General features: G+C 35.3%; 1 protein-coding gene across 4 annotated transcripts in view; it reads right to left on the bottom strand.

The window, feature by feature from the left end:
• Positions 1–22,214, bottom strand: part of CNKSR2 (connector enhancer of kinase suppressor of Ras 2) — a 273,991-nt gene that overhangs the window by 124,344 nt on the left and 127,433 nt on the right. For all 4 annotated transcript variants that reach the window (XM_003415953.3, XM_003415954.3, XM_023555163.2 and 1 more), the window contains exons 7-8: positions 17,267–17,326; positions 12,419–12,487 (exon numbers count right to left, since the gene is read on the bottom strand). In XM_003415953.3, the coding sequence (XP_003416001.1) occupies positions 12,419–12,487; positions 17,267–17,326 (129 nt within the window). The remainder of the gene's footprint in view (positions 1–12,418; positions 12,488–17,266; positions 17,327–22,214) is intronic.

Here is a 22,214-nt window from a genome sequence, read left to right as displayed (position 1 = left end):
TATGACCTACAGATTATAGAAGGACCTGATTAGATGGTATGATAAAATGAGTAAGTATGTGTGTTACTACTTCAAGAAAGTTGGGCAGTCCCACGTTAGAAGCTGGATGTAATACAACACACACATCAAAATAGATTAAAAAATATAAATGTATGGTAATCATTTTTCAAGATTAGCTTTCTATTGTCTGATTTAAGATTGTGGCTCATTTAAAGTATTAAGTATGATAGGCTTGAATTAGAAACCATGTAAGATACAATAGTAGAAAAAAAAAAACCTATGTAGTATTCTTTATGTTGGTTGCAACTAAAGTCTTTATGTACTAAGAGATAGAGGGAGCATTGCTAGAAGGAAGAAGGGGCCCTAGTGGCTACTAATATAAGAGTATGAGCCACTAATATGAAATGAAATTAAATAAGGTACAAAATTTTAAGATAATGGATTATGGATAAATATGAAGAAAAACATTCTAATAATCAAAGACCTCTGGTCAAGGAATTGGCTGACTTGTGAAACTGTGAGTTCAACATCAAAAGAGATGTTTCAATATTTTTGCATAGGCTGCAATGCATTTCAATGGTAACCTGTAGAGTGGGTAGGAAAATACAAATAAATGACAACAGATCTGCTTATGTAAAGGAGCACAGTTTTAATACAGTTCTGACTGCTTATCTTCCATCTTTTCTTCCTCCTCACAACAAATAAATGTAGGTGCTTCCTCTAGGCTAAGTATTAGACCTCTTTCTAATATTTTATGTACTAACAACTTTCTGCGTATGATTCAGAAATCTCTCTAGGCATCCTTGCTTTCTCCCATGAACTCTAGTCATATATATTTAACTATTCACTTCAGTTCAACCTATTGAATAATCAGGCACCTGTAAGTCGCCATAGTAGGTGAATATTACATTATGTTCTTCTTCTTATTTTCATTCTTATAAAAGCCCAATGAGCTAAGCTTTTAAACTGATTTTACACGTGAAAGAAAGTGAAGCATAAAGAGATAGTGTCAAGAAGTCACACTCAAGTCCGTTTGATTCTAAAGTACAAGGCACTATGAGAGCAGGCATCTTCATCGGAAATATTCCATTGGTTGCTCAAATGAATGCAACTCTTCAAAAACCAAACTCATTACCTTTGCCTTAGTTCTGTCTTGAGTATTTGATCCCTAGACTTAAAACACAGTCCTAACTGGTCTTTCTGTTTCTAGTCTTTCCCAGGTGCAAGATACTGCTACAGGGTAAAACTGTTCTTTCCCTTCAAAATCTCTGAACAGCTCTCTAACGGTCCAAGTAACGAACCAATTCCTCAAATAGGTCCTTCATTAATATGGGCACAGCTTTGTTTCTTCTTCCTTTTTTTTTTCCCCTACTATTTCTCTTTAATGCGATGGTTCTCAAACTTGAGCGTGCACCAGAATCACTTGAAGGATTGGTTAAAATAGACTGTTGGGCCCCACCCACTGAGTTTCTGATTCAGTAGGTCTAGTATGGGGCCTGAGAACTTGCATTTTTAATAAGTTCTCAAGTGATGCTGATACCACATTTTGAGAACCACTGTACTAGACAATAAGCTCCTTGCTCATATGTTGCAAAGACTAGATATTATAACATAAATCAGTAAGTATTAATTGTGTGTCTTCCATGTATTACAGATACAATGATGAATTGTGAGGCACATATTTGTGCCTCATTAAAGAGCAAAATGAGCAGAGGAAGAGACCAGCTGGTGAATAAACATTTACAATACAGTAAGAAAAGTACCTCACTTAATAGGGTAAACACGGGGTGTAATGGGAACCCCCCAAAGAGGCACCTAACCCATCCTTAAGAGTTCAGGGAAGATTTCCTTTCCAATCTAAACTGAATTCTTTAGGAGTTGGACAGGTGAAGGGACTGTGAAAGTTGAGGAGGTGAGGAAAGCTGTGAGACAAAACATCATTAGTTTGAGTAATTTTCAATAATTCAGTATGGGTAGAAGACAGAACAAGAGAAGGCATAATGAGGCGGAAGAAGTAAACTGTGGTCAGATGATTAGAAAAGGTTTTGTAAAGTGGATGATTAAAAAAGTTGGGTGAGTAGTGAATATATGCTCTCTCAAACACTGTGCTTTTCTTGAAAGCACTCTTCCCTCTGCTTGTAAGTTTTCTCTCATCTATAAAACCTTACCTATTCATAAAGGCTTATCTTAAATGCAATATTCATCATAAAGCCTCTTCTTACACCTGGAACCATATGTTCCTCAGCTGAATCTCATAGCACACTGTTTGTATCTCTCTAGTGGCACTTTTCATGTCCTGCCTCATATCATAGTTACACATTTTTCCTTGCCCTGTTCCTCCCTACCTATCCTCACAAGAACTAGATTTCAAGCGTTTTAAAAATAAAAACGGAGTCTTATTTATTTATTTGTAATTCATAAAGTGACTTACAAATGGTAGATAATCAATATTTGTTAATAATGGGACCAATTTGTTTTTTTGTGTGTGAGATAGTATGGTGAAATGAGACAATAAATGTTTTGGAGACAACAAAGCACCCTGAAACACTAAAGGAGGGTTTGGTTTTGTAGGTAAAACCAAGACATAGTATTAAATTTTCCTCTAAATATATCTGCTACTAAAGCTATAATAGACATTCTTTACCCAAAACTACCAAATAAACTTTCTCATAAATGAACATTTCAAAAAAATTAGTATTTCTCTCTTGGATACTGTAGACCTAAAGTCGTAGTGATGTGATTAAGACAAGGAAAATAACAGTGGATATAGTTCCTATTTGTCATAGAAAGATTCTACTTTATCACATGCATTATATAAACACCATTAAAATGTGTTTTTTCCCCCAGGAAAATATATTGTAGTGGTTGTAAATAGTTCCAGATTCTCTTTATCAATACTTTAACAAGATATTTCATTCATATTAAGTCAAGGGCTGGAATGAACCTCTTAAAAACCACCATATGTATCTTGCACAAAATGTCTGATAAGCTATATAGATATGTTTTCACATATGCTGAACTATTAATATTATCTTCATTACTGTACAAGGTAGCAGCAGTCAGGATCTCCAAACAATATAGCAAGTCATATTGTTTACTAATTTACATATAATCCTCCATTTGTAGATTAAAATATATTTTATGTACAACACACACAGGATTAAAATTTCCCCAGAACTCTATTAAGGTATCCCAAGTGTTAAAAGCCAGAAGGTCTGCTTTCTTGTGGATGGAGCTTGTAATTGTTTTGAACAGGCTGAAGCAGACAGCAGGTGTTCCCGGGCGAAATGCAACATAAGTGGGCAGGTCCTGGACAATTGGTAGCCTGGATTAGGTGCACAAGAGCCTTTGGGGTTGGTGCTGAAGAGAGGCTTCCTTTCCTCTTGGAATATAGAGGGAAGAAGTCTCTGATCCCTTTTGGACTTGCCCTAGCCTACCTGTTTTCCAAACAATAACTGATGAATTATTCGACCAACACATGAAAAGACAATCTCTACTCTGTGGCCTCAAGCAGCCAGTTACAAATAAGCATAAAGGAAAGAATTTAAATTTATCAACCCAGATCTTCTTTACTTACTTCATAGTTACAAAACAACATCTCCATACCCACATGTAGGAAGACAGGACATTTCTTAGAGTACTTTAAATTATTACCAGATTATCAGCGCTCCTGTGTATACACATGCTCTACCTCACAGGTTGAAATCTATAAACGATATCTCTTCACAAATTAAATTTCAAAGAGACTTGAAATATGCGTATATGAATGTCTGATGATATGAGTCACTTTATATCCAAATGTCTTCCTGCTCTTTTTAAAAGCACCGAAGAGACTTAATACACAACCCATCAAGCTGTGGCTAATGACACTTCTGTCTTTGCCAAATTCTGGTCCTAAGATATAGTATTCCGTTCCTTTGCATTACTTACTAAAAAGTATCTAATAATTCAATGTTTTATACCAATGATCATCTCTTTAGCAAAACAAGAGATGAGGAAAATCATAGTTATAAACACTTTAAAAGTAATTAATTTTGATATACAATATCTTTCAAGATCCTAGAATTACTAAATCTTGAGCATCTTCACCTAAATTTATTTTTTTCATAAACTACTAATGAACAAGACTACTAAACTCTAGTACATTTGGAGATATCCTAATTTTGTTCTTCCACAATCATTAATTCACTGAATAGAAATAATTACTCATAGTTCAAATAAAAAAGATAATACGCTAAAGAATACAAATCCTGTTAAGAAACTATATGCAAAAGTGATTTTAAATGCCAGCATAAAATAGAGTGTTCAGAAACGTCCCATGGTTTATCTATTTTAAATAAACCTTAGTATTGATATTTTTACAAACATGATTAAAAGAGATAGTCTTGGGAGAAGATGAAAGAAACGATCATTTGAAAAGAATATGGGAATTAAAGATTTTATTTTCATAAGGGAAAAAAAAAACCCACAATTGTATTCACTTAATCATCAAGCCACTCTTCATCTCACATACTTAACTTTAAAAGGAACTTATCCAGTGAAAGAAGAATACACCAAGGTATTTGTTTTTAGTGTGGCTTAATTTTACCCTAAAACTATCATGTTGAGCTGCTCACAATTTTAATTTGCATATATCTGTTTAAATAATATTTTCACATGGTTTTGACAGTCCTAAATAATTAGCGTGTTTATATAATGTATAATGCATATCAAGAGAAAGTACTAACAGAGAACATTATTTCTCACCGCTAAAGATGGACAAGGAGTCCAAGAAAAGAGAGCCAACTTGAGTACTACAAGAAGCTAGTACTTTTTTTATTCACTTATTACACACCATCTTCCTGGAGTCTTTTCCCCCATAACCAAGAAGTTCTGAGGGCTAACTCAGAATTCCTTGACTGGCTCATGAGGAAGCTCAGGGGAGGAACAAAATAATAATCATAATTTTTCCTTTAAGTTTTCTGAATCACACACATAGTTTTCACCAAAGATGGTAACTTCCCATATGCAGTTACTTGTACTATCTCCTGTAACCTATCACTTGTATTAACTGTAGGCTTTGTATTGCTGGTGTCTCTGCTTCTGTGGCAAGTTGATTAAAATAGTATGGGTCCAGTTTAGGATCCTGAACATACGGCTCTTTCCCTTCTTCCATTTCAGTATGTATTTGGTACGTGTTGGGATCTCTGAAGGCCAAAGGTTTATTTTGGGGGCTTCATGGTTACGTTCATACATGCTGTAGAAAACTAAATTAAAGCCAATTTTATTTTTAGTTCATCAACACTCATGATGTCCTTTGACTTCTCAAAAACATAAAATTGACTGAGTCTGAAAGCCTCTATTAGGAAGAGATGGAGGAGGAAGACAATTAGTCATAGTGAAAGGCAAAGCTGTGGGGGTGAATTTTTGATCATATCACAGAACCTCATTCGCCAAAAAGCAGTACCATTTTTTTAAACCAAAATAATACAGGTTTATAACTAAGATTTTCATAAAGATACTCATATAGGTTAAAATTTAAAAACAATTTTATGTTTGTATATATTTGGAAGTTATTAAATTCGACTGCTCCTTCCTATATTTCATTTCTGTTCTTTTTGCAAAGACACTGGAAATAGGTTTATTAAAAAAAAAAAGTCTCACCATCACCAAAGCTAAGGAATGATACAAAGAGTCTTTATCTAAAAATCTAAAGTTCCTATTTAAAGGAATTCTGAAAAAGAATAAAAGAAAACATGTCTATACTTATGAAAAAAATCAGGCTTAAATTTAAGTTGGGAGCCCCAACGAAAAAAAAAATTTAAAGCCAACCAAAGGCCCTGTGTTCAAAAGTGACATACTTGAAATCTACAACATTGGTATGAATAATTTTTAAAATGCCTTTTACTAATAGACATTTAACATAGATAAACTGATTTGAAAAAATACTAGCAAATGTTGCAACAGGTATCTATATTTATCAGAACACAAAATCAAGATTATATATATATAGCTAAATAACAGCATTCTCAATTTTTATTAATAAAAAAATTTTAAGAACTTCCATAATGGCTACAAATACTTTCACTATAGTTGTTATCTTCAGAAATCATTTTACCAGAATTCCAGCAACACAGACAAAAAAGATAACTCAATGTCAGCTCTAAATAGGGCCATAGTGAACTCTACCTGCCAATTTTCCCAATTAAAATAAATCCTTTATTGCCCAGTATTAAGGTAATAAGATGTAGAAGCGACAGTGTGAGAGGAAATGTAAAAGCAGTCAGTAGCTACATTACCTAAAATTTCAGCCAACATGCTGAGAATGTCCATGTAGTGGATGAACCCTGTATTTGAATCTTAGGGCCAAAGAACCTAAAAGGAACTTAAGATTATTGTCCTTATCTCCTGAATTTCTTCCTCTATGGTGCTCCAATGTGCTACCCCTTCAGGTAATAATTTTTTACCCTCACCGGGCAGTTAAATGTTATCTACTAATTGCCCATCCCTACTACTGACGGAAGTGGATGAGGCAATTGTGACTGGCAGACTTTCTCTTTTGATAGCGGATGGAAAAAGGGTTTAAGTTCTTGTCACAGATTTTCGAAATGAGCTGCACACTTAATAAGCAGGAGTACATAAGAATTTAGTCAGCAGATACATTATAAATGTACAAAATAATTACTCATAAGGAAACCTTTTAATTCAATGTAAAATAACTACATCATATTAATTGTATGTTGACACTGAAAGTTATATTGTAATAATAAAAATAAATTAGAGTAACCATTTTAAAAAGCAATTACACATTTTCAGATGAGATTAGTAAATAATTAGCATAAATAACAAAGAAAGAAATCAGGATGCAGAGATCTGCAAAGAAAATAAATCGGTTAACAGGAAATTAACATATGAAGGCATCATACAATTTATGTCCTTTATATAAAGTCTTAAGATAAAAAATTTTAGAATTATAGAGAAAAATCATGAAATATTGTATCAGATGATGATAAAATAATGAATTGATTCCTCTAGCAAAAAAAAGTAATCTATATCAGTACGTGGCTCTACAAAACCAGTTTCCACACATTCTTAAAAAATCTAAAACGTTCAATGTAAAAAAAAAATCCATGATCATCGCATAAACTACCCACTATATAAGGTGAAATCTGAAATAAAAAATTACTATGAGTAACTGAAATCTGATGCGGTTTCCTTCGATTTTTGGTAAATGCCTCTTCAGTCATTTTTTCCTTTCTAAAAGAGAACAATTCACTCTCTTTTAGGACACCAATTTCTCGGACTGCTAACATACTTATTTTAGGGTATTAATCATTTATTAAGCAATATGTTAAACACCATGCCAACATATTTAATCCCCACACTCCACGTAACATCTTGTATTTAGAGAAATAAGATATGGGATACATCAGAAATACTGCCATTTGAGGTCTCAGTTTTTAAAATTTGGGGTATAAGGAAATTTGTAAGAGAAATAGTTTCTCCTTTGAGAACAGAGAAGAAAATAGACTAGAAAAAAGAAAGCTGACACTGAAGAAAGGAGGAGAAATAGTCAAGTGAGAAGAGATGTTAATGTTAAAGGAAAGCAAAAGAAAATACAATTAGAAGAAAAACTAAGAAATAAAGACAACAAGTAAATAAGAGAGAGAGGAAAAAAAACATCGCTGTTTTCAGACAATATAATGGTATTGATTCCACTCAATGAGGTACTGAAGTTACTCATTCATTGCTGCTTCTGTCCAGGGAAGGGGTGGTAGGGTAAGAGGGAAGGGAAAAAAAATGAACTTTAATGGATCATCACTCTCCGCATCCATTCTGATTGTGTTGGGTTTTTTTTTTTTTTTTTTTTAACAATATTCTCCTGTTCTGGGGTTGAGGGAACAAGAGGGTGAGAACAGAGCCAAAAAGGAGTGATTACAGTGAGAATAAGGGAGACACTTTTGAAAATTGTATGAAGTTTCCAGATGACTCGATAGTTCTACAATCTGTTCCCTTGCCTACCCCCACCCCCTCTGCTAGTCTTGCTCAATGCTGTTTAACATTTTGGGGGTAATAAAAACCACTAGGTTACAGTACTCATTTTCCACCTTTCACTAATCAGTGTCCAACATCCTGACCACTTGTTGCAGTCTATCTTCTTCTTGACTATCCAAACCTGGTTATTTTCCATTTTAGCAGCCTTTATAGCTGCATCTATTGAGCCATTTCTTGCCATCATGTAGTCACCAGGTTTCAGAAGATCTTTCAAAATAATAGTATGTTTTCTATTTACACAAAATAAAAGGAAATTTTTCAGAATGCTAGATTCAACCTTCATATATGCCACTCTTTTCAACTGACATTCCTAAGAAGAAAGTATCTGCTTTTAGTATGGATAAAAAATAGAACCTTTAAAACACTTACACACCAAAAACAGTATTAACATGAAAATTAACAGATTCATTAGGAATATGCCCAAATAGTTTTGATAACTATAAATAATCTCAGCATCCAAAAAAAGTGTTAAAAGTGCATCATGAGGGAAGAGTTGCTGGTTCAGACTATGCCGAGGTATCTCCCAGAGAGAGGGATGTAGTGGCAGATGAAGTGGCAAAAATCTTGGGAGATTCCAGCAGCCTTTGAGGAGTTGGATCTTCAGTGGTAGGGAAGACATGCAACATGACTCAGTCTGCTTTGCTTGGATGTTCAGGATTTTTTCTTCTTCCTACCTGGCAGCCAGAGATTCTCAGCCACCGGAGTATGTTGATTTGAAAAGGTTAAAAGCCACTTATAATAAAAAAATATAGCAACATGAAAAAGGAAATAAAACTTCTAGTTTCATTTTAAAGAAAAAAATATTAAAAAAAGAAAACTGGAAACATACACATCTAACTGGACATCTCGAAGATAAACCATACTAGCAATTAAAAAAAAAAAGTACTTGAGTTCACCTGTGATTCATTCAACTTTCTCAGATACTTAGGGGAAAACTTCAAATCATTTTTATATGTATTTTAAAGTAAGAAAAATGATCAGATTTTATATTACACATAGTTACCTATAATACTTAAGCAGTAGGAAATTTTACAATTACAGAAAAATACAAACTGGCCTAATATCTAAATTAGTAGTAAGATTTAACATTGCTTTTCTCATTATTGACTCTAAATTGATATTTAATAATATTGGTGACATCTCACCATCATGGTCATTTAATTAATGGATTAGAGAATATTAAATATATATTTCAAGTATATTAGGCCATATTTTAATGTAACACTATTACATCATGATCAGCCCCCAAATGTCCATGGTAATGAAGGCAAGGAAAGAAGGGGTAACTGCATACTACAAATCATTTATACTTGTTTCAACTAATTTATCTACCTAGCAAACCTTTCATAGAAACAAATCTAAGATAATTTGCATTTCACCACCTCTGTATATTGTCTAGTAAGAAGTTTAAAGCATTGTAAAGACCAAAATGCAGGCAAGAGCAAGAAAAAGAGGGCAAAGTAGGTTGCATTTAATGAAACACACCATTTTTGCAAAATGTACCTCTTACTTGAACACAAATGAAAAAATCTGGTAATTGATGACATTATTAAGCAAAGCTACTTTCATGGAATTCAACATATTTCTCTGTCAGAGAATATCTGTATTATAATAAAAAATCAGCTTGTAGGCTCTAGTAGCTGCATAAGGAGCCCTGGTGGCACAGTGGTTAAAGTGTTCGGCTGCTAACCAAAAGGTTGGCTGTTTGAACCCACCAGCCACTCTGAGGGAGAAAGCTGTGGCAGTCTGCTTCCATAAAGATTAAAAAAAAAAAAAAAACGGCCTGGGAAACCCTATGGGGCAGTTCTACTCTGTCCTACAGGGGCGCTGTGAGTCGGAATTGACTGGACAGCAGTAGGTTTGGTTTCGTAGCTGCCTGTCAAGAAAGTGGACTCCACTTGGCCCAGCTGCTCTAACAGGTAAGAGGAAGGTACCAAACCAAACCGAACCCAGTGCCGTCGAGTCGATTCTGACTCATAGCGACCCTATAGGACAGAGTAGAACTGCCCCACAGAGTTTCCAAGGAGCACCTGGTGGATTTGAACTGCCAATCCTTTGGTTGGCAGCCGTAGCACTTAAACTATGTCACCAGGACTTCCAAGAGGAAGTTAGGAGAGTTAATTTTTTTTTTTTGAGTTTCTAACATGTGCCCCACATTGTGATAGAGGCTTTATATACCTATTTATATGAGGAAAAGGACCAGAAGAAGTAGCGGTAAAGTTAAATTTCAACCCCACTTCTAATTTCAGTTCAGCTGACTCACTACCCCAATTACATAAATTCTCACTTTCTTTCCTCTTCTCTTACCTTTAGCCTCACTTAATCTCTCACTGAATACTGAGGTTTATTTACATGCTTGTTAGAATTCTTCCCCTTTTGTTCGATAAGTTTATAATTTTAGTTAGGGGAAGGAATATAATAAAATTGAAGTAAGAGCATGGGCCTTGGATTCAAACAGCCTTGAGTTGTTAAAGTTAAATAATCATTCTGACCCTCAATTTCCACATATACCTACTTTGCAGGATTATTGTAAGCAGTAAATGAAATCAAATACATAATGTGGTACTTGACATACCGTAAGAACTCAATAAAGATTGGCTGTGGTTATTATTATTATAAAAAGGTAAACCGATGCTCAAATAGTTACCATGATCATCGTTACCATGACTCACTGAGAACCATAAGTCAATTTCAGAGCAAAAACTGGAACCAGGTTTCCCCAACTATCATTTTGTGTAGTGCTCAATACTTTAGAATATTCCTGTTATGCAAGAATGTATATACACACTCTCATTATATTTAAATATCACCAATCCATATTAGTTTACTTGTTTATTTGTAAACTTATTAGTCTACTTGTAAACTTTTAAAGACTTTCATATCAATTTGATAAACATCAGAATCTGCTCTACAAAGAGTATTGTTTAAGTTTTTCTTTTCCCCGTTAGAGACTATTTTCTATCCTCTTAGAATCAACCAACTGGAAACCCATGCAGGAACTATCCACCAGATGTCATATTTGTTAAGGTCACATTTCAGAAATGGAGCATTAGAAGAGGGAAAAGCTGCCAGTCTACTGAAGCAGCTGCTTTATCCCACAGACCAAATCCTCATCCTACGGGGCAAGAAACTTCAGTCAGGACAACTGCTAGTCAACAAAATTGTCAGAGTATGGAAAGGCTTTGTCTATTAACAATATTCGGTATTATTCAATGCCAACCTTACACTCACAAATTTACATTTTTAAACTTTTATTAACTTTTCCTACATTTAGATAATGAAGTCACTGAAGAAACATCATGACTTTAATTGTCAGTGTTGAGAAGCCTTTCCAAAGTATCGCAAACTTTTTAGTTTATTTGAAGCCAAAATTAAAATGGCTGTTTTGCCATAAGATCAGAATCACTGAGAAAGATCAGCCTTTCCACACGAGTCTTCTTACCTACAAAATACAGCTTTTCTTTTTAAGCTTCTTCTATCACGAGGACATGCAAAAGTGAATTTAGTTAAAAGGTATACTGGGAGATAATGCTATACTCTGAAGAGTTAATGAGCAATAAGTAGAATATTTATAATAAAAATCTCAAGTAAGGATTATTGTATTAATAATCTGATTTTTTAACTCTTTTTTAAAGACAATACACATTATTTTGGCAGAGAGAGGGGAGCAAAGTGGATAAACTGAGGCATAGAAAATAGTCCGAAACGAAAATCATTCAATGTTCATTTTCTAAATCAACAATTAAGAGTCCTTGAAAATCTACCATAGTCACAGAATGCCACTGTCATTCTTAGTTATAGAAAGGAATTCATGAAGTTCATAGGTGAGAAAATTTTATGAATTTATTTAGTTAAGTGCAATAGTGTTAAAATTAAAGCTGTAATCCTCTTTTAGGCAATGAAGAGCCATGCAGCTACTAAAGTTAAAATTTTTTAAAGAAATCTACACTTAAAGTAAAAAAAAAATCTACCAGACGTTTTAATGAACAAATCAATATTAAAATATATAAAGGGATACAAGCTGTTATAAAACGTATTTACTAGGTAATCCAAGTAATTTTTAAAATTAAACATAAAAGTTACATCAAGAAAAGATCAAATTTATATGTATCACCGCTTTCATTTCTATTACAAAATTACTATCCCAGTTCATGGGATGTTATCCTGCACCTGTTCACACAGAAATGCATATTTGACCTCAACCACCAATATTTCCTCATATTCATCAAATAATGAAGAAGAGTAGTTATTCAGTGATTTTTTCAAGGAGGCTATTCAATTATCTTGTACACCACCAGGTACTTCATTTCATTAGTATTTTTTCGAGCTGTAGTAAATCTTTGAATTAGTTCCTCCCACTGACTCTTAAGGTAATTATACATACCACAGTCTGATGATTAACTTGAATCACTTCATCGCCAGCATGGATTTTCTTGCAGCGATCTGCAGGTGACTGCATTTAATATAAAAGAAATGATAAAGGACAAAATTTTTATCAGGCATTTCGTCTCTTTGGCAACACCACAGTAAGCTAATCTCCTTAAATTAGATCAAGTTTTTAATTATAATCTTCAAGGAATTAAACTAATAAAAATGGCTATTAGTATTTAATATACCGTTTGCATTCTATGTATAACTAATGACAGGAAACAGAGATGCAAAACAATATACAGATATTTACGTTACAAAAGAACAACAGATTTCTGAGAGCATAAAACAGAAAATGATAATTGGTATCAACTTTTGCAAAATTTACACAGGTCACCCTGCTAGGCTCTATTGGGCAACTGCTTCAAAAATATGTCTCAAAACATTATCTTTTGTATACTCTGATCCTTTCTATTCAAAGTGAACAATTCACATAACTTCAGCAAGTCAAGATTTTCAAGTACATGCATATATGATCAGCATCAAAGCTTTGAAGACTGATAATGAAGTTGGTAACTTATTTCATCATTAGTAACATTGATTCTGAACAATCCAGAAAAGCAAAATAAAACATGGGACAGAAGTTAGCTCAAAGCTGCATTATATGATATTCTCTCTCTAACCTTCTAATTATAAGAGCATGTGATTTCTGTGTTTGACATAGAATAATACACTGGCAAAGAAAACCACACAAAGTGATGAAAGTGCCAACACTTCTATAAGATGGAACAATTCTATCACTTTTTTCTTTACTCCCATAACAGAATAAAAACAAACAAACAAAAAAACAGACAATAAAACAACTTTGGTAAACTAATGTTGATAAGTTTTAAGAATCTTTAGGAAGCTAAAATGAGACAAGACAGAAATTTTATAATATTGTGGGTGTGGATAATGAATTAAAATACAATTCTTTATTTTTCCTCTAGTGACTACTGATATTGATTATATGCATTATTACACACTTTAATAACAACATGCTTATAGACCTGAATATACAGAATATGTGGTTTTAGGAAAAAATATATTTAAGTATGTATGTATTTACATATCTACCAAATTCAAGTGCTGGTGATATTGTTCACTGGCATCTATGAAAAGTGAAAGAAGTGATGTATGTGTAAACTAAAATGATGTTTTTGAAAACCTGGTATACAATTTGCTTTAAAAAGTGATTTCTAGTTCCTTTATTATGGTTCATTTCCAATTTCCAATTATTTAAAAAATACAGAAGTCTTGAAATAACAAATATACTATTAAGTGGCTAGGTTCATCTAGTATGTGAACCCAGCCCTGAGAATAACAGAAAACAAATGTATTTATTCCACAGTAACTTTAGGAGGTGGGAATACTATTAACAACCCTGAAAAGCCTGTAAGTCATTACTTTAATAGAGCCATTACTGTACAGTCTGTACCTGTGGTATCTGGCTCATACCTGATCATTTCAAAGGAAAAGTAGAGAAGAACAGAGTCAAGCAAATGGCTTTAGTCATGACAGAAAATATCTGGTACATAAAATTAAAGGAAATTTAAATAACTCTTTGCACAGGTAAGTAAAAAAGGAACCAAGTCATATAAGTTATAGACTTTCAGTGTTAAAAGAGGATTCTAGACACTATTTTGTCTAAACTTCTTATTTCATATAGGAGAAAACTAAGGCACAGGACAGCAAAATAACTTGCCCGGTTTAGTGAGCAGCTTTACTAGGACTCAGCGTATCTCCTAATTATAAATGACTGAGGGGACCAAGAAAAGCAAAATTAAATGAGGAACTATAATATACAATTCATGTCTGAACTATCATATTTTTATATAAATCATGTGTGCCTTCTACATCTGTTTGCCAACTGAGCCCTTCCCCTGCAAGCTATTTTTTAAGGTGTGCTATGCTAATTTTTTAATGTTGTTGTAGTTCGGTGCCATCAAGTTGGTTCCAACCCACAGCAATTCTATAGGACAGACTAGAACTGCTCCATAGGGTTTCCAAGGAGCGGCTGGTGGATTTGAACTGCTGAACTTTTGGGTTAGCAGCTGAGCTCTTAACCACTCGGCTATCAGGGCTCCCTTTTTTTTTTAATGGCAACATGTAAAAAAAAATTGGCACAGCGGTGCTTACGAAAATACCTTACCGGGGGTGGGTGGGGAGGGGAGCCTGGCTGGCAAACAAACGTAGAAGGCGTGCCTTATTTGTGTAAAAATACAGTACTCAAAGAATCCATCTCTCTTTTGATCACGCATCCATTTATGAAATATTACTAAATAATTAATATGAGTAAGGCATAGTGCTTAACTTTTTTTTTTACAGATCCCATGCAATATAGAGAAGAACATTCCTATCAATTCTTCAAGATATAGTTCAAAATCATTTCTGTGATTCTTTCTGATTTCACTTGGTAGCATTTAGTATTCTTTCCTTTGTCTATGCAACTATACACAGACAAACCTCGACTTGCTGTCCATTCCTTTGGGGCAGCAAGCTAGTTTATTTTAAAAATTCTTCCAATATGTAGCCCCATGCCTGGAGCATTGCAGACATGAAAATGAAGTTCGTAGAATGAACAAATGAATGATAAATGAATGTACAAATAAATGTGAATGATCAGTGGCAACAGTATGCAGTACCTTACCGCATGTAAAATTTTTAAATAGTTCACAATGTACATTTAATTGATATTCTTGAGTCCCATACGCGGTGCAATCAATTGCTTTTATATGGCCTTTCTTGTCATGGTCTTGTAACTTCTACCAAATGATTGCGTGGGACTGTGCAAATAAGGTGCTTGTGGCCCACCAAGAGGGCTTGCTAATAATGCAAATAAGATGCATGACACACTTGTGTGAGAGGGATCGTGCAAATAAGATCTACAGGACCCTAACAAGGGGATTGGTCAGTTTTGCCATCCTGCTAGGCTTACAATATGTCATCCCAGAGGTGGAAAGAGGGGACCTCACTACCACCAAGAAGAAGAGACAGGAGCGGAGCATGTCTTTTGGACCCGGGGTCCCTGTGCTGAGAACCACCGAAATCCAGGAGACAGAGAGAGAGGGAGCTGTAACAGAGAAGACAGGGAGAGACGGCAGTGCAGCAGTAGCAAGAGTGACAGCAGCAAGAGACAGCAGGAACCAGGAGACCAGCCAGAGACGGCTGCAGTGGGGCTTGCCAACCCACGGAGCTAAGAGCTGTAACATTTGCCTGAGAAGGCCACCAGTCAGGCCCAGCAACAGAGGGTGAGAAAAAGCTGTCTTGATCAAGAACTGTATCCTGGGTTGTTCCTGTTACTGCTGAGTCATTCCTGAGCCCAAGTTGTACCCTGTTACTTCCCTAATAAACCACCTAACTGTAAGTATGGTTTGTGAGTTCTATGAGAAGTTGCAGCGAATTAGGAAATCCGAAGACCAGAGAGAGTACGCAGGGGAGAGGGAGTAGTTGATGTTAGAGATGATGGAGTGGTACAGCGTTTTGGAAAAGCTGGACACTTGGGACATCTTTAAGCTCTGCCTCAGGAACCACCTTTGTGCTGATCTTTATAAAAGAAAATATTAATTTACTGTATAACTCTCATATTTAGTGCCAAATTGTGAAGTCACTACAGGAATTCAACTGATGTATGTCATGTTATGTTTTACCTTCACAAGAAACCAAGAGATGTACGTGAAAAACAGTTAATAAATGATTAAAATAACAAGTGAATTAGATGAATAGAATGTTGATTTTTAAAAGAAAATTCCAGTAAAATGTTGAGAACAATAATAGCTTCAGATTAAACTAATTTCACTGCATTCTTCTTTTAAGGAACACAGCACAAACGTGCAATTTGTCGGAATCTCTAAAAGACAAAACTATCAACTTAAAGCTTGGCACCTGCTTATAGAACAGTAGAATGGAAATCTGGGACAATCAAATGCAGGAATACTGGTTTATTATGCTTTTCAAATCAATTATCTTGATCATGTTTATGCCCAACACGATCACTTCACATTTCCGTAGCTCTTTATAGCACAATCTTTCACATTTATTAGCTTACTGGATTTTCCATAACAACCTAGTGAGGTATGTAAAGCAAATACTATTCCCCATTTAGAGTTGAGGAAACTGAAACGATGAGAGGGTAAGTGACTTGCCAAAAGTTACACTGTCATTAAGAAGCAGAAGTGGTTGCAGGACTAGGCCTGGGGATTTCTGGCCCACTGCTTTTCAGTCCTTCTCAGATGTGAGCAGGCCTTGGAACCATCTGTTAAAACAGAATCTCTTGTTCAGAAACAGAGGCTGGGCCCCAGAGTTTCTGATTCAATGGGTCTGAGTGGGGCCCAGTAATTTGCATTTCTAACAAGTTCCCAAGAGGAGCTGATCGTACTTTGAGAACCACTGAACTGTATCCTGCTGCCCTCCAAGGAATGAAGCTGAATTCTATTGCCCGTATTCAAAAGTCGGCCCTACCTGATGTTCCTTTCTTGCATGAGTTAAGTTCCTTAAAATAAGCAAAATATGTGACAGATGGAAGTGGATTCTTTTGAATGTCACAGTAACTTGTCATGAACCAGAAAATACTTAACAAAGACAAATCTTTGGCTGTGAACAGAAACCATCAGATTCACTTTTAGTAAACAGTTATTCTAAACTAAATAAAATGACTGAAATTTTCCTGAAACCAGCACTTACTAACTCAGTGTTATCTTGTTAGTTTTCTCTCTTAATGTGCTCATGTTACTCAAAAGTCAATCTCAGATATGTGAGATATGTAAGTTGTTAAACAATAAAAGGGAAAAGCACATACCAAAACTTGAAATGCTATAATACTTACATTTTCTGTAGTTCCAGTAATTACATGGAGGCCATCATATGTTGATTTAATATACATACCCTAAGAAAAAGACAGCAGCAGAAAAAAAAGTGAAGCAGCTGGAATATTTTCAAGTACATTATAACTTCGCTTACCAAAAAATTACCCTATGGAATTAAAATTGTCACATGCCCCAGGGATGAATCCATGACTCAATAATGTTACATTAGACTAGTGAGAAAGTCCTGTCTGAATGTTCTGGTTTCTAAAGTTTGTGGAAAGAGGTCTATAGTCAACTTAACCAAATAACTACTTGATAAATAAATTGCCTGAGATTTATAAAATGCAGCACAGTAATTCAATATCCTGAAGAAAGACCCCACTTCATTCCTCTGCCAAAGTCCACACTATATGTTCTGTGGCAAAATAAAAGTTTACTATAGAAGATTTAAAATATTGGTATGCTATATCAGCTTATTGTGTAATAAAACCCTGCTGGTGTAGTGGTTAAGTGCTACGGCTGCTAACCAAGAAGTCGGCAGTTCAAACCCACCAGGTGTTTTTTGGAAACTCTATGAGGCAGTTCTACTCTGTCCTATAGGGTTGCTATGAGTCGGAATCGACTCAACGGCCAACAGGTTTGGGCTTTTTTTTTTTTTTAATCAGTTTATGTACTTGATACATGTCACACAATAAAAAGTAGGTTTCTACAGCGTTACTTCAACCACAACTAGCTGGAGACAGAAGAATGATAAAATATTCTTTGTATAGATTTTCTTCTGCTGCTTTGTAGTATCCTGTATTTTCCACCTTTATATCTTATTAACAAAGTTTTAATAATCATATCCAATTATCTGTTCAAGAACGGGGCCCTAGTGGTGCAGTGGCTAGGAGCTTGGCTGTTAACAAAAGGTCAGCAGTAGGAATCTACCAGCAGGTCCTTGGAAACCCTGTAGGGCAGTTCTACTCTGCTCTACAGGGTTGCTATGAGTTGGAAAAATTATCTGGGTTTTACCTACAAAAGTGCTTTGCATCTCAAAACGTTGATTTTGAGATGCATCTCAAAGCATTGATTTCGTAAGTGAAAAATGCTAATTTTAATGAACTTCAAATCTGAAATATAAGGGATTGAACAATAGCCAAGAATATCACTTAAGAAAAAGCATACATTTAGCACTACATAAAGCAAACAATTACTATAATGTTAATTTCCCAAGCCTTTATGTTAACTGCTTTGGTGGCATAGTGGTTAAGAGCTATGGCTGCTAACCAAGAGGTCAACAGTTCAAATCCACCAGGCTCTCCTTGGAAACTATTTGGAGAGGCTCTATTCTGTCCTGTAGGGTCTCAATGAGTCGGAATGGGATGGGTTTGTTTGTTTAACGATGTTTCCAAACTAAACCCATTGCCGTCCAGTTGATTCTGACTTATAGCAACGCTACAGGGTACAGTAGAACTGCCCCATGGGGTTTCCAAAGCTGTATTTCTTTATAGAAGCAGACTGCCACATCTTTCTCCCATGGAGTATCTGTCTAGTGGGTTCGAACTCCTGACCATTTTGGTTAGCAGCCAAGCACTTAACCATTGCACCACCAGGGCTTCTAACTATATGTTTAGATATTTGAATACACGTGTGTTTTCACTGAAAATAAGTAACAGAGAAAAACAAGAAGTGATAAAGTTCATGGTATGGAACTATTACTAACCTACTACTACTAAGCTAAAGGTTCATGGTTCGAACCCACCCAATGGTGTTACAGAAGAAAGGCCTGGTGATCCGTTTCTGTGAAGGTTATAGCCAAGAAAACCCTATGGAGCAGTTCTACTCTGTGTAACACGTGGGCTTGCCATGAGTTGGAATCAACTCGACAGCAACAGATTTGGTTTTGGTTTGTATAGGCTTTAATTCCAAAAGGTCATTTCAGTAACATCATATGTCTAAAATGTTGGTATCAGTCCCCAAAACGACCGAGCTTAGTTCTCTAATGTGAAACAAAATGAATGTAATTAAAAAGGATGATCATTTACCTGTGGACTCTATTTTCTTAAATGAAAGCTTATCATTTTATATAAAACAAATAATTAACCTTCTTAACAGAAGTATAAATAGAAATTAAATACCAAATTGACTAGTAGTTCTTGGCTGTGACCATATGGTAATACTCAATTTTAAGTAGCAGGTGCATAATGAACTCATTTTTAATGTTAATATTTATCCCATTATTTATTGGAAGGAAACCCTGGTGGCGTAGTGGTTAAGAGCTATGGGTGGTAACAAAAAGGTCGGCAGTTCGAATCCACCAGGCGCTCCTTAGAAACTCTATGGGGCAGTTCTACTCTGTCCTGTAGGATCACTATGAGTCTGAATCAACTCAGCGGCAGTGGGTTTTGTTTTATTTATTGGAAGGTAAATATGATGGTGTTACCACAGCACTTAGAAAAGGGCAAGATCCTTGGACTCATTCTTCAGGAATTAAGAAGATGACATCGAATTAATAAATGATCTTAAATATATTTGCAAGAGTTAAACACTAAATTTTGTTTTAGTTTTTAACACAGAAGGATCGTGAGAGAATAAGGTGGAAAAGGCAGTGACACAAACAAAATACACAAAACTATTGTCATCCATCATCATCCATCCTCACCGTCACAAACATCTATTTGTTACAATGTGCAGGGACAATCTGAAATGTTTTACATTTATTTCACAATAGCCTATGTGGTAGAAACTATTAGTACCTGTTTTAAGAGACAAGGAAGCCACAGCACAGAAAGGCTGGGGAGCTTGCCCAAGTTGGTGAAGCCAGGTTTCAAGCCCAGGCAATCTAATTCCAGTGTCCACACTCTCAACTACTATACACCTGATTTATCTATTAACAGTTAGGAGAGTCAGGCATCTTCATTGTTCTTATTAGAACATAATACTTGGCAAGTGCAGATATTAAAGTCAAACATTCACTGTTTAACATCTATTCCAAATGACCAAGACATCTTTAACACACATGTACTATGCAAAATGTAGTAAAAAAGAATAACTGGGTTTTATATTTTACAAATTTATTTTAATCACTCATCTCTTCTGACAACTGTAAGCAGATATTTAATTACATTTCTCTCCACATCTTTCAACATTATGCATTGCCAACTATGAATTAAAGGTCTTTGACAAGAGTTCTAAGTAACTTCATAAATCACTAGGTCATAGAGAAAATCTAGTATCCTAAGAAAAAAGTTTAAAAAGATATTATAGTTATCCAGACAATAAAAAAATCATGAGATAATCTAGTTAAGACTCAAGAAATAATATTTGTGTGTAATTATTACATGTACCAGGAATTTCAAAATTTGGCAATTGTCAGCTAAAGCAGGTATCTCTAGTTATAAAAAGAGGATCTCATCACAATGATTTTATGTAATTTACATTAAAGCTATTTTAGATAGATAAAAATTATCTTTTTAATGTTTAAATAAAGATGGATCCAGTCAGGTACATAGAGTTCAATTCTAGAAGCTTGTCATAAACCCAGTCATAGTCATGAGCAATTGGATAGAAACAAAGCACATTTAAAGAATGCCACAGAGAATAAATGTATTTTGTTTTATGTAATATTTTCATTTTTAAAATCAATAAACCATCTGTTGTAACTGGTTTTAATAATCAAAACTGACTTCTTCATTCTTCTTATCTCCCTCCAGTAGCACTAACAAGAAAAATGACCAAAAGTCAGGCACCAAAAGAAAGTAAGAGAAGAAATAAGCTGCTTAGGTGAGCTTCAAACTAATCATCTTCTGAAGAGTCCACAGAAATACATCTGATCACTTGTTCACCTCTGTGAAAGGGTCAAACAACAGTAGGACATGTAGTTCAAATGGCTATTTTTCTGGACCTGAGACGAACCTAGGCTTCCATTTCATCAGATCCTTCATTTCCCCTTTTTTTTCTTTTTTAAAAATCAATTAATTAATTCTGGAGCTGGCTTGAACAGCTCCGTTTCTCCTGCTCAGCCTGCCAAAATGACATTTGCCTCATTCTATCTCCAAACGTCGGTTAACCACCAGGAGCCAAAGCAAACTCACAGTCAAGCCAGTGGAATAGGCACATTTGGACACAGTCCAGGTGCTTAAAGAGAAAAGGAACTCTCTGAGGCCAAGAAGCTTCCCCAAGGATGCCCCTCAACCCATTCCTCTCTATTCAACTCATCTCTTGACTCTGATCCTGTTTCAATATGTAAGGATAGCTCCAGTTCTCCTTCCTATAATTTTCTGCTGATCATTGTTGTTTAAAAGCATTTTAGAAGCAAGTTTCATGTTTTAATCATAACTAAGCAATTTCCTCACCACTTCTTATAATGCTTCAAAAAAAAAAAAAAAAAAAAAAAACACCCAAACCCATTGCTGTCGAGTTGATTCTGAGTCATAGTGACCCTATCATAGGGTTTCCAAGGAGTGCCTGGTGGATTCGAACTGCCGACCCTTTGGTTAGCAGACATAGCTCTTAATCACGACACCACAAGCATTTCCAAAAAAACCTGTGTGCCCTCTCTGAGGCTCGAACTCAGGACCTTCAGATTATGAGATTGATGCGCTGCCTACTGCACTAAGGCAGTTATTATAATGCTTCAGGACCTCGAAATCTAAGGAATCCTAAGAGATTTTACTAATCAGAAAAGGAGCTGAGGAATGCAGATGGAAAAGTTTCAAACACAGAGGCACGCATCTCAGGACAGGAATGGCGGGATCAACATGCATTCCCAGGAGGCAAAAGGTCAGGATGTAAACAATTAGTTCCTGGGAAGAATGTGTATAACTTAATTGGCTGGAGGTATATCACCTAGGGAATAAAACTCACCACCCCTCCGCCCGCCCCCCACCAGCCAAATGGCTGGCCTTTACATTTCAAGGAAACCCTGGTGGTATAGTGGTTAAGTGGTACAGCTGCTAACCAAAAGGTCTGCAGTTCAAATCCACC

The sequence above is a fragment of the Loxodonta africana genome, chromosome X (genome assembly GCF_030014295.1).
Source record: "Loxodonta africana isolate mLoxAfr1 chromosome X, mLoxAfr1.hap2, whole genome shotgun sequence".
NCBI classification, from domain to species: Eukaryota; Metazoa; Chordata; class Mammalia; order Proboscidea; family Elephantidae; genus Loxodonta; species Loxodonta africana.
This window is presented reverse-complemented; position numbering and strand designations above follow the sequence as displayed.